This window comes from Seriola aureovittata, chromosome 2, assembly GCF_021018895.1.
Source record: "Seriola aureovittata isolate HTS-2021-v1 ecotype China chromosome 2, ASM2101889v1, whole genome shotgun sequence".
NCBI lineage: Eukaryota > Metazoa > Chordata > Actinopteri > Carangiformes > Carangidae > Seriola > Seriola aureovittata.
The window spans coordinates 14,514,046-14,526,616 of NC_079365.1; the positions used below are offsets into that span (position 1 = coordinate 14,514,046).

Below are 12,571 nucleotides of genomic sequence, written 5' to 3' on the forward strand. Positions count from 1 at the left end.
GTGCAACATCTGTAGCTTATGTAAACTTCTCCTGGCAGATAGGTTCACAATCTTTCAAGTTTGCCCTAAAACAATAGTCCGGTGCCGATATGAACATGAAGATCCTAACTCCATCCTTCCACTGCAGCTCAACCACGAAACACCAATGGAAACACAAAGAGAGAATTTAATACTAAAAGGATTCCAACTCTGGAAGATATCCACTTGATTGAACTTAACTAACTCAGACAACTTCAGATAATCATTTGAACATCACTTGCATTAGAAGCAAAATAGGATGGGATCTCTGATGACTGGTATGAACAGAAAGAATTATCACAGCCATTGACAAATTATGACACTGATGGGCACAGACATGTAAAAGGCCCTCAGCCCTCCTACATAGAAGCAAGACACCTGGAGGTAATATGAGTCATTTTGTATCTCTTGGCAGTCATTTTGTGTCTCTGCATTCGCTTTGCTTCTCTTTGCAATCATTTTGTCTCTTTTTAGTTATTTTGACTCTCTTTGTAGTCGCTTTGTGGTCATGTTGTGTTTCTTAAGAGTCGATCTGCATTTTTTGTGGCCATTATGCTTTTCTTGGTAGTTGGCTTGAGTCTCTTTCATTTCGCCTCCCTTGTTGCTTGTTTTATTTACTTTTTTACAAGAAATGTTAACAGTGACTTCAAAAAGCGGTTCTGGCCCTGAGGCCCTCTGACCCTTTGGGCCCCTGGGCCTGTACTTGGTAGTCCCATTCAGTAATCCTTACACAATTAAATTGTTAATAATTAAAATGTTCATATGGTATGGCACCTGGCTATTGTTTTAAGACAAACTGTGAAACTATCCTTATAGTACAAAACACAATGACACGACAAAATGACAATGGAGAACAACTGCTTGATAGACACGTTACTAGTACACTACAGCCAGGGCCACGCAAAGTGTCAGAGCGTCCCTGCATTTTGGCGGGTCCGTGTCGATGTGACGTCGGGAGCGTCACCGTGATGTGGGAGGGGCGCGGGTGGCGCTGGGAGGCCCCTGTTAGCAGCAGCGGTCAGAGCTGAGGCGAGCGACGGGAAACTGTCGCTGTTCAGAGCCGAGTAGCGACTGAAACTTCACTGCCAAGATGTCCGACGACGAGCAAGAACAGACCATAGCCGAGGATCTGGTGGTCACCAAGTACAAGATGGGGGGTGACATCGCCAACCGTAAGTCAATGTAATCGAGTAGCCGTTGGTGACTGGACGAGATGACCCGTTATATTTTCGGCCCGTGGTGCAGCCACCTCACGTTTACCCCGCAACAGCAGCAGCAGCAGCCGCCATGTGGTTTACATGCGAGGCACACATATCTTGCTATAACAGGCTAGCTAGCAGGTGCAGCTGGTTGAGTTTCAGTTAATGCTAGCTCCTCTGTTAGCTGCTTAGCGTTGACGTTAGGCTTCGTGGACAGAGCTGTCTGTATGTTTGACTATTGTGGGATGCTAACTAACAAGCTAGCTCAGCCTGTGAACCCTCTTTATATGCAGTCCAAGCTGTACAGTGTAAAACATGTAAAGATAAGCAGACAGCCGCAGATATGAAGCCACTTCATAGCCGTTATTTTCATTTCGTCATTTCATATCTTTGTCTTACACTACCAAGCTCAGCAGTTTGTATTAGCTTCTCCTTAAGTCTTTAACTGACAGATAACTTACATGCTGATGTGTCTGCTACGGGCATAATATGGGGTCTATTTACATGCATGTCACTCCAACGTTATTCATGTGATATTTTTTTTTATATCCTCTGTGCATTTACAGGCCCAGTAGTTTGACTTTTCTGGTTTATTTGTCTAAAATGCACCATGATGAAAATACTTAGTCATTCACTGGTAGTAAAGGATGACTTGGTTATTTGACATTAGGAGTGGTAGATATTGATAAACTACTATCACAGTCTATGTAATTTTATGGCACAGGGTCCATTTGTATTGTAATGTAGTACAGTTTCAGGAAAATCAGTTGAGGAACTGTTAAGAAATAATGATAATAAGCAGAAAGTAATTAGTGTTATTGGCAAATCCAGAACATTGAATATTTGATAAATCAAAATGGAATAAGCATCTAATGTTTTTAAAGCAGTTTTTAATTTGCAACATTGCTTGCTGATACATTAAAGTTGTATAAATGGCACTACAAAATCTCTGAGCAATGGCAAATCTATTTGTCTTGCATTATGCAATGTCATATCACACAGCCCTTTTTGAAATCTTTATTTACTTTGCACACTATCAGTCATAATTATTTTTTATAAATTAATTAATTTTTCACGTGTGGGGATTCAGAATTTATTTCTCTCAATTTTAATGTTCAACAAACTGTAATACATCATTTTAAGACAATATCTTAGATAATATCTGGTCTCATGTCACAGTATCAATACTGCATTAATGTTTCCACCTGCTCTACTTTGTTGATCATTTGCTTTTTTTTTAACAATTCGTTGTTTGTCTCACCCAGAGGCTCTTCGTCTGGTCGTGGAAGCAGCCAAGCCTGGGGTGAATGTTCTCAGCCTCTGTGAAAAGGGGGACGCATACATCATGGCTGAGACTGGAAAGGTCTTCAAGAAGGAAAAGGAAATGAAGAAAGGTGAGGCAAAGATGACACAAATGTGTCTGAGCTGAGCTGAGGTGGATCCATCAAGAAGAAGCCTAGATGCAGTAATGCAAATTGGTAGTGTGTTGGTGTGCGATTTCACACAGCCTTGAGTAGCTTTAATAACAGCAGGGGTTTTTAAACACCACTAATATGGTGGCAGAGTATGACAGTGTAACTTTATTAGGTGAACCAAGTGTCACTCCCTCCTTCCTTGTGTAGTTTTCTTGCTAAACTTGTGGATGATTTCCAAATGAAGACTTGGTGGTTCTCTTTTCCCTCTTCTAGGCATTGCCTTTCCCACCAGCGTCTCAGTCAATAACTGTGTTTGCCACTTCTCTCCCCTGAAGAGTGACCCTGACTACACACTTAAAGATGGGGATCTGGTCAAAATGTAGGCACAACGCTCTGCAATAATGTCACCCCCTCCTTCCCCCATGTGTCTTGAGTCTCCCAGTGTGTTGTCATCCCTTCTTTCTATGTGATATCTCAGCTTGTATGTGAGGGTTTTCGCTCTGCTGTTGACTGTCTGCTTCATCAGTAAGGTCTTGTCTTCCTGTCTGTCCTGTGTGGCAAACGACAAGTAAGGTTGGATGTTTTTAGACAAGGTGTTTTTGCAGATTTTTTAAGTGATATGTTGGATTTTAGCTTTGATGGTCATCCATCTGCTAAATCCCATTTATCACAATTTTCTAATGCAATGTTGTGCTTTGAGAAAGGAAGTCAGCTCATCTTAGTTGTTGTATTGCCACTAATGTCTTCGTCCTCTGTAATGTCTTCTGTGCTACATGTAGGTGTTTGTTGTAGCTCATGTTGATGTCGTTATACACAATAGGTTTGTATGTTTCTCAATTTTTTATCAAACTCATCGTGTAACCCTCTGGCTGGGCATGTCTGTTCAATTTATTACTGTCTGTTGTGCTGCTCCCTTGAATTTACAATAAGTCCTTCACTGTATTCCAGCTGATGTACAGCCAAAAAGAAATTCACCTTGGAATATATCTGCTGTTTAACGGCCATAACAGATTAAGTAGATTTATTTTTGTCTGACCTTCTCTTATTGTTTAGTCTTTTATGAGTCTCATTTTCCAAAGTGGAACATAGTTGACATTTTGTCCTTCCCAAGTTGATTTGATTGATTGGCTCCTGCATCAACATTAGTAATCTTGACAGCTGTGTGGCAGTTAAACTTGCAATGAATTGACACATGGCCAATTTCCTTTTGATTTATTGTTAAATCATCCCCTCTTCTTTTCGTCTTATTTCGTGTAGAGATCTAGGGGTTCATGTCGACGGATTCATTGCCAATGTTGCTCACAGCTTTGTTGTGGGAGCCAGTAAGGTAAGGACCTTTTAATAAATAAATAAATAAAAATAAAAAAGTACCCACAGTTTTGCATCTTTTTCTTTGAGCACACTTTCAGGTGCTCTTCTCACTGTGTCTTATTTCTGTAGGAGAACCCCATCACAGGCCGCAAAGCTGATGTAATCAAAGCGGCCCATCTGTGTGCAGAAGCAGCTCTTCGCCTTGTTAAACCTGGTAACCAGGTACATTCAACCACCTCCTCACAGTCTTCTCTATCTGTCATAATAATTCTTTTCTACAGTCACTTGAAATGTTTTAGATGGGTCTTAAGACTTTGGCTACATGTGTGAATGCTTGAAAAACATCATTTTTAGCTGTTTTTTCTCTTGGGTTTTTCACTGCCTATCCTCCAACAGTCTTGCTCAGCTGACATTCACATTATTTAGGCTATGGTTTGAATACAACCCAAAATAAATAGCTGGCTTCAGATAGCATGTTAGCTCTTAGTTTTTTGTATATTTTGATTGGTCAGTTAAAACTGTATTTTGCATGTGAAAGTAATGATTTTTTCTTTTCTCTCTCTCAGAACACTCAAGTGACAGAAGCCTGGAACAAGATCGCTCAGTCGTTCAAATGCTCACCTATCGAGGGTAAGTGTCTATTAAAAGTTTGTGCCCCTCAGTGTGCTGTGTCATGGAAAATGTATTCAGGGCAACCACGAGTGTTAATGTTTGGCTGACTTCTGATATTAAATTTTCTTCTTGAATCCGTCATATTTGTTCACATAATAGCAAGACGACAGTTATGGAGTCAGATAGTTGATGAAATTTGTTTGTTTTTCCTGTTTAAACATTAGTTTTTCTGCCTTCCTCTGTGTTTTGAAGGTATGCTGTCTCATCAGCTAAAGCAGCATGTCATAGATGGAGAGAAGACCATCATCCAGAACCCAACAGACCAGCAAAGGTACATTTTGTTACTTTTTACACATCAGAAGAAGGGACCGAAATCTGAAGCATTCTGTGGGGGTTTGAATTTAGTAAACACTCGGACTCTGTACATAATTATATTTATACTGACAAACATTAAAACTGAAACATGAAATAGGTCCTGTCAATTGATATTACATGTAATATATATTTACAAAAAAAAACCTTTCCCATAGAAATATTAATAGCTTTCTTTTTTTTTATGTGTAATTTTCTTTCAATTTACCATCTGCCCACAAACTTAAGAATAGTTTTCTAAGAATCTGGCTAATTGGACCTGTAATGTCTGAGGTACTTTTCACTAATACTAATAATAATTGTAAGTTACTGTGCAGTCGTCAACTCTCACATAGAAATGAACATCCAAAATGTGCATGGAAAGTGTTTATGCATTTGAAGAAACCTTTAGATGTCCACAGCTGTTTTGATCAGGATACATTACATGTTCTAATCTTGTAATCTTGTATTACCATAATGACTGCAGACGTGACCATATTAGGGTCAAGAGTCACCCAAATAACAAAAGTGCACATTCCCCACTTAACCATGTCTAGACAGCCAGTAAGTTTCAGTCTTTGACTGCTACACTTATGCCACCACAGCAATACAATGGAAATGAATGCAATGTGGTTTATGGTACTGAAACCAACCAACTAAAATTACACTTGGAAAAACAGTTGCAGACATTTGACTTAAGTTCTTCAGTGGAATAATGAAGTTCTTAAAGCTATTCACAGTCAGATCTGTCCATTATCCTGAGTAAGTGATGCACTGTAACTATCATTAGTGGCTGTATCAACCTTGAGTATCAACAGACTGCAAAATATTTTACTCCCCTTTTTTTTTACTGGCTGCTGCTGACATTTAATTTTCAGGAAGGACCATGAGAAAGCAGAGTTTGAGGTGCATGAAGTCTATGCTGTGGACGTCTTGATTAGCAGCGGAGAAGGGAAGGTCAGTGTCCTCTCTTGTCTCTCTCAACTCAGATCTGCTGAAAGTGCATATTTCCACTGCAGCTAATAACCACTTTAGTGTAAAGGACGGGCATTTATTTTTTTACCCTCTTGTCATTTACAATTAGGCCAGAGATGGAGGCCTGAGGACCACCATTTATAAGAGGGACCCCAGTAAGCAGTATGGCTTGAAGATGAAAACTTCCCGTACGTTCTTCAGTGAAGTTGAACGACGCTTTGATGCCATGCCCTTCACTCTTAGGTATGTACATCACACTTTACATGAAGCCATTATCATACATAGTCCACCCCTTGCTGAAGTTTTAAATAGATTAGTAGCAGCTTGAATAGTAATGTATTTTGGCTGAAGCACACAGTTAATACCACCATCCGTTTTCCATCAGGGCGTTTGAGGATGAGGCCAAAGCCCGTCTGGGTGTGGTGGAATGTGCCAAACATGAATTGCTACAGCCCTTCAGTGTGCTCCATGAGAAAGAAGGTGAGTGTTTTTACCATCCTCTTTAAGATGTTTGCTCTTTTTAACATTTGCTGCATTTTATTTACCGCTTCAATCTCTTTGTGTCTTTGTTTCCAGGAGAGTTTGTAGCTCAGTTTAAGTTCACAGTGCTGCTGATGGCCAACGGGCCTCACAGAATCACCAATGGACCCTTCGACCCAGACTTCTACAAGTCAGAGCATGAAGTTCAGGACCCAGAGCTAAGGGTAAGACTGTGAAATGACTGGCTTTGAATCAAGCTCCTTCATCACACACAGAAACTGGCTGCATTAAACATTATTCTCACTTTATACTAAAATGTCTTCACTCTTCCTCAGACTTTACTACAGAGCTCTGCAAGCCGTAAAACACAAAAGAAAAAGAAAAAGAAGGTAAATTGTTATTCTGACAATGATTGTAGGACCGATCCACCACAGCTCCTTCGGCTCATATGTATACCATGAAGAAAACTTGACTTAAAATCTCTCGCTGTCCTACCATTTACCTCCTTGAGTGTCTTCCTCTACCTGCAGAGCTTGTATAGCTGGTTTAACGTTACCTTAATACCTCCTTTTTCACTTCCCCCAGGCCTCAAAGACGGCAGAAAATGCAACTGGACAGCCAACTGAGGACACAGAAGCAGCAGGATAAACAAATGAATACTGCCTTTCCACACATGCGAGACCCCAGAGAGAAGCAAGAGAAGACATAAAATGCCCTAAACTCTCTGCCTATCATAGTAGAGTTGATTTCACAAATTAAACTGATGAATTCATGAGAACTTTGGAATCAGTTGAATATTTGAAGGATCCTACATGGATGCTTAACCCTTTACTGCATTGAAGAAAAGTACCATGGGAGGATTTTTGCTGTGTTTTTCTTGCCTAACTTGAGTAGGAAATAAAGACTATTTGCAAATAGTTACATCTTTGAAAAGACTTGTTGCCAAATGGTAAATGTGCGACTTGTGCCTGTTTTTGTAAATTTAAAAATCATCATGCTTGTATTATTTGCAGCTGAAAATTTCCTTTTCAGTAAAGGTGTAGCTTACAGTGGGTGTTAATGGGAGCAAATCGGTCTGATTTTGACATACATCTATAAAGGGTTTGTAAATGGATACTTTTGTCACTTTATATTTGTCATTTCAATGTAAAGGCATCAGTGTATCCAAGTCCACCTGGGTAGCTTGTAGCTTGAATGGGATGTTTTGACTGAACTGTCACATGTTGCTTCCCTTTGGCAACAAAGTTAAAACAATTTATCTTTCACTTTACAGTGAAAATGAATATCCAGATGTTTTTGGAAAGTTAAGGAGAACCTTTTCACCTCATAAGTGTGTGAATCGGTGGGAATGATGATTTTAGTCATCCACTGTATTATCACACAGCTGAGACCTTAAAGCATTTAAAAACATGTCATCAAAAACTATTTTTCTTGACTACACCATGCAGTAAAGGGTTAAATTATGAATTTGACCCAGTCATAAAGAATGAAATTAGAAGTTTTGTTACAATAATTTCAAAAATGTAACTCAAAATTGACCGTGACCACATGTATTGTAATATAATAGACGGCTTTTGCTCCAGAGTTAAATGTAGTGAGGGTTTATGGGTACTCTTCTATCATCTTGACCTGACCACAGTTTTGGCTGAAGCTACAATGTTTTAACCACGCAAGATTTTTTTACAGCAATAACTAGAGCAAAAGACCAGAGTATTTTTTAAGAGCACAAGCAAAAAAAAACATACAATTGTAATCAGCTTGACTTTAGGGAACAAATTGCTATGTTTACTGCCATTCCCCTTGAACTTTATGAAAAGATAGAAATGTTTATGTTCCAATTTTGAAAGACTTTTTTCTATTTGTGACACCTGTAACTTGCTTTACTACATCATTAATCTTGTGAATCGTGAAAGCGGAAGCTGATCAGGTTTTTAAAAAAAGAGAAAAGAAAAAAGGTTTTGTGGGTGTCTTCAGTGGAGTTCGATGAGTGAGAGTTTCATTTAAAGGTCTGTGACAGTGTTGGGTCACATTTGTCAACAAGTGAATCTGTTGAGCAAAGTAAAATCCTGCGTTGTAGCTCAGTCAGTGGCTGATGGAACTTTACATCTAATGAAATAAAAACATTTTCATACATTTGTTTGTTTTCTGTGAAAATCTCTGATAAAGTTCCGTATTTGAAATATCTGCACTGAAATATCAAGACTGCCTGTTTATTTATGTCTAGTAGTGTTGGAGTGTAATGGAGAAGAGCTGAGATAGAGCGTGTGCAAGCTGTTTATACAAAGGTAGTTATCCTTTAATATATATGGTTGTATTAGACTATTGTTGCTAATCATGCAAATCAATGAGCAGAATATGATTATGATTTTTGCATTAAAATTACTTTCTAAAAATGACCATATAATAGTACATAACAATAACAACACAATTTTAATTACACATACCTTGATAGAGGATTTTTATCCATGTCACCCTCTCTGAAGCATCAGGATTGTTTTGTGCATAAAACTAACCAAGACCACTTTAGGTTGACGAATTTCTGCTGAGCCACTATCCTGTGATCAATTAGAAAAAAATTTAGATTTTTTGAAACAACCTCACCTCTAAGTCCACTTAGCAGCTGTTCTGGAGCTGTTGACCATATCACACGGTCCTAATCAGTTTGTTTGTTCAGTCACCATCAAACGAGATGTTCATACCTATGATTCTGAGCACCTGTAGGACTTCTCAGCAGCTCACTGGTAATGAAAGTACCACAAAGGCTAGTAAATGCACCTCATGGTGAGACTGTTTTGTCAGCTGCTGATTTCAAGGTCAGGATTTTAATGTTTTTGACTGTCTACAGCTGCAATGATTAGTTAATTTATTGATTCTTTGAATGAAAGAAAATTAATCATAAATTATTTTGACAATCAATTACTAAGATCAGTTTCATAAAATGCCAAATATTTATTGGTTCCAGCTATATTTTCCATATACATGAGGATTTGCTGCTTTTTTATCATACAGTATGTATATATATATATATATATATATATATATACATATGTGTGTGGCTTCTGTGCTGAACTTTGAACATCTTTCTCGGACTACATTTCCCATCATTGAACTAAGAACAAATGACGTCAATATCTATATAAATACCGCCATTTTTCGTCGTCACATCCTCTTTCCGTTGCTCTTCTCGCTTTGAGGTATGGAAAACTATTTCGCCGCCAATACAATCCAAACTAATCATTACATTTTATCTATCATCCGCATTTACCAATAATTTTATTTGCTTCATTTTCACAGAAACCTCTCCACACGATGAGAGCCAAGGTAAGATAACCAGTAGTTTAGTGGGTTTTTATCTTCCTCTTTCCGCACCAGTCTATGCTACTGCCTAGCTAGCGTATCAATGGCTGTTCATGTGCTTCTTTACCTTGTCTTTTATCTTAAAATGCCTTTCCTCTGTGTCTCCTCTCCAGTCTGTGTAACTCTGCTAATAACATTAACTTCAGCTGTTTACAGTACAAGATATGTGCAGAGTAGTGCTAATGCTAATGCTACTGGTAGGCCCTCTTGGTGCATGCTGCAGTGTTAGCAATAGTAAACCTCCGGACTCATGTAGCTGTTTTTTGGTTAATGGAGCATTTATTTAGCCACTTGTGTATTTATATTTATGAATGTATTTATTACTAGTGTAACGTTAGTCTGCAGCAGTTTCTCTGCACCGTAACAACCATTGGGTCTGTCGTGGTTAGTGGGAGGGCACACATGTTGTACTTGTAGGCCCCCTAAATCAATGGGTTCTCATTTGTTTAATTTTTCTCAGGCTTTCATCTATTGCCATGAGTAAATGTGACGTGCTCATGTCACGTGCAAATGTGGGTGCTCATTTTTTATTTTTTATATTCACCTATGTTGCCTTCCCCATTCCCTTTGATCTTAGATTCTTTTTAAAATGTGCCACACAATCTAGACAATATTTCAGTCTGGTGCTTTTATCTGGCATCTCTCCTGAATGTCCTATCTTGGTAGTTTTGCCTGTTACGGATCATAAAGCTGTTTTGTAAAGAAGCCATTCAGCTTTTAACTCGGTCTTTGACCCACAACATGCTTCTGCATCCTTAATGCTGATTCTGCAGTTTCATCTCTATTTAAACAATGTTAAATTCATTCATCAGTGCATATCCATTATTTAACCAAATAACTAAGGCTCTGTTCAAGGTTATTAATTCTGTAATCAGTATCTAATATTGGAGAATTTCTATCAATCTCTGATCTACTAAAAGTTGTACTTGCATGTATTTGCCCTTGCCAAGTGTTATACTGCCGCTCATCTCATAACTGGAACAAACGGGTACAATCACATTACTCTGCTTGCGTCCCTACAATAGCACCCTGTTGAATCTTTTTTTTTTTTTTTTTTTTTTTTTTTTTTTTTTATAAACTGATTTAAGGCTGTCAATGGCCTCGTCCCAATTATATCTCAGACTTGCTGACAAAGTACAACCCCTCCCTATAGGTTAAAGTTTGTGACTAGGGGTGACCAGGCTTTTGCTATTGGAGCACCCACACTCCTGAACTCTCTCCCAACTGAAATGAGACTCTTAACGTCTAAATTCCTTCTTAAAACGCATCTTTGTTTTATATTGTCAGATCCTTTTGCATTATGTTTGATATTTATGGCTTATTAATTTCATTGTCTTCACTTCTATGCTCAGACCCATTGGCCTTTTTATATGGTTTTATTTTTCTCAAGCACTTATGAAAAGTGCTGTATAAATACATTATCTGCACTTACTGCATAATAATAAATGTTCCTTTTGTCTTTTCAGTGGAGGAAGAAGCGTATGCGCAGGTAAGCATTAATAGTCCCCTTCCTGTTCTACAAACCCCTGGGATGTCATGTACTCAGCCTTGTGTAGACTTCATACTGAAAAGTAGTGTATGCTTCAAAATGAAGAACAAAAATCAGATGTGTTAAACCATACAGGCTTCCACACACCTCTGTACATCCCAATCAATGTCAAATTGTACACACATGCACAAACACCACACTCCACTGCCTCTCTGACCTACATTTAATATGTGAGTATAAATTCACCTGGGCTACTGATCACTTCAGAGTCATGAAAAAAATGGCAGAAATTTCAGTCCAGAATAAATGTTTGTTTGGCTCTCCGAAATTAACAATAGTATAAAACCAATGGAGTAGGAGAGAGTGGCAGGTCCTGACGAGCCTTGCAGCAGGATGGAGTATTCTTCATAATTTAATTTGAGAATCTATTGCTTACCATGTGCTTCACTTTGAGCTGCAAATTGTCTTAACACTAAAATGCTAAAGAAGTGTTACTACAGTTTGGCTGTTTAAATACGAAGTCCATGATGTCATACATATAAGGTAAAATAAATTTTGGTTTGGGGCTCTCAAGACTTAACTATCAGTTAACACTGAATGTAGCAGTACCTTTTTTTATAATATATATACTTTGCTAATTCCAACCTCACACGCCCAATTTAGTTTTTCAATTGGCTATTAAATTCCCAAATTATAAAGTCATACCTGTGGCTCTGGACTGGTGCTGCAAACATGTGAAACAATCCATTAATTGTGGATGACCTGTAAAGCTCAGTCCAGATATGTGCTCTATTAATGGGCAGGAAACCTCTGCATTTTCTTGACAGCTGCTGTTTATTTTCAACAGGCTGAAGCGTAAAAGGAGAAAGATGAGGCAGAGGTCAAAGTAAGCCCTCATCACTGCCAGCTGTGATCCCGTCGGCGCCTCTTCAGATGACTGACGTGTGTGGCTGAAGTGGATCGTTCGGAGCCGCCATCAGTGAAACAAACGCTGCTTTCAGATGATAGCCTGTCTCTTGGAGTCAGCTGTGGACGCCTGACTGGAAGATGGCAAAGACGCTGGACAGATCTCTCAACATCAGAACGACAGCTGCCATGTTCATGGACCATAATACATGTTTACCAACAACTGTCATTTGGTGTATTGAACAATAAATGAACACTGTTAAAATTTACCACAGGTTTCAGCCTCTTAATTTGATTCTGCAGGGTTAGTCGGTGAATTACATCAACTTAAATGTACTGATGGCACAGCACGGAGGGAACATTACTTAAGGTGTATGAAGCAAATGTAAACAACTAGATTGTATCATATACAAAGTATGCAAAACTAGGTGGTTAGGGATGTCTTTCAGGCACAGCCA

At 38.6% G+C, this 12,571-nt stretch overlaps 1 protein-coding gene and 1 long non-coding RNA gene across 2 annotated transcripts; both read left to right on the forward strand.

The window, feature by feature from the left end:
• Positions 1 to 992: 992 nt before the first annotated feature.
• pa2g4a (proliferation-associated 2G4, a) lies at positions 993 to 8,494 on the forward strand. The gene is made up of 13 exons (XM_056403588.1): positions 993 to 1,190; positions 2,483 to 2,611; positions 2,906 to 3,011; positions 3,890 to 3,959; positions 4,073 to 4,165; positions 4,510 to 4,573; positions 4,808 to 4,886; positions 5,785 to 5,863; positions 5,991 to 6,124; positions 6,267 to 6,361; positions 6,458 to 6,585; positions 6,697 to 6,750; positions 6,947 to 8,494. Exons 1-13 carry the CDS (start codon positions 1,109 to 1,111, stop codon positions 7,007 to 7,009), a joined length of 1,176 nt encoding a protein of 391 aa, XP_056259563.1. The 5' UTR covers positions 993 to 1,108; the 3' UTR covers positions 7,010 to 8,494.
• Positions 8,495 to 9,485: 991 nt separating this feature from the next.
• On the forward strand, positions 9,486 to 12,382 carry LOC130161560 (uncharacterized). Its single transcript, XR_008826178.1, has 4 exons — positions 9,486 to 9,555; positions 9,656 to 9,682; positions 11,185 to 11,207; positions 12,055 to 12,382. It is a non-coding gene; the product is annotated as an uncharacterized LOC130161560 (long non-coding RNA).
• Positions 12,383 to 12,571: the final 189 nt, after the last annotated feature.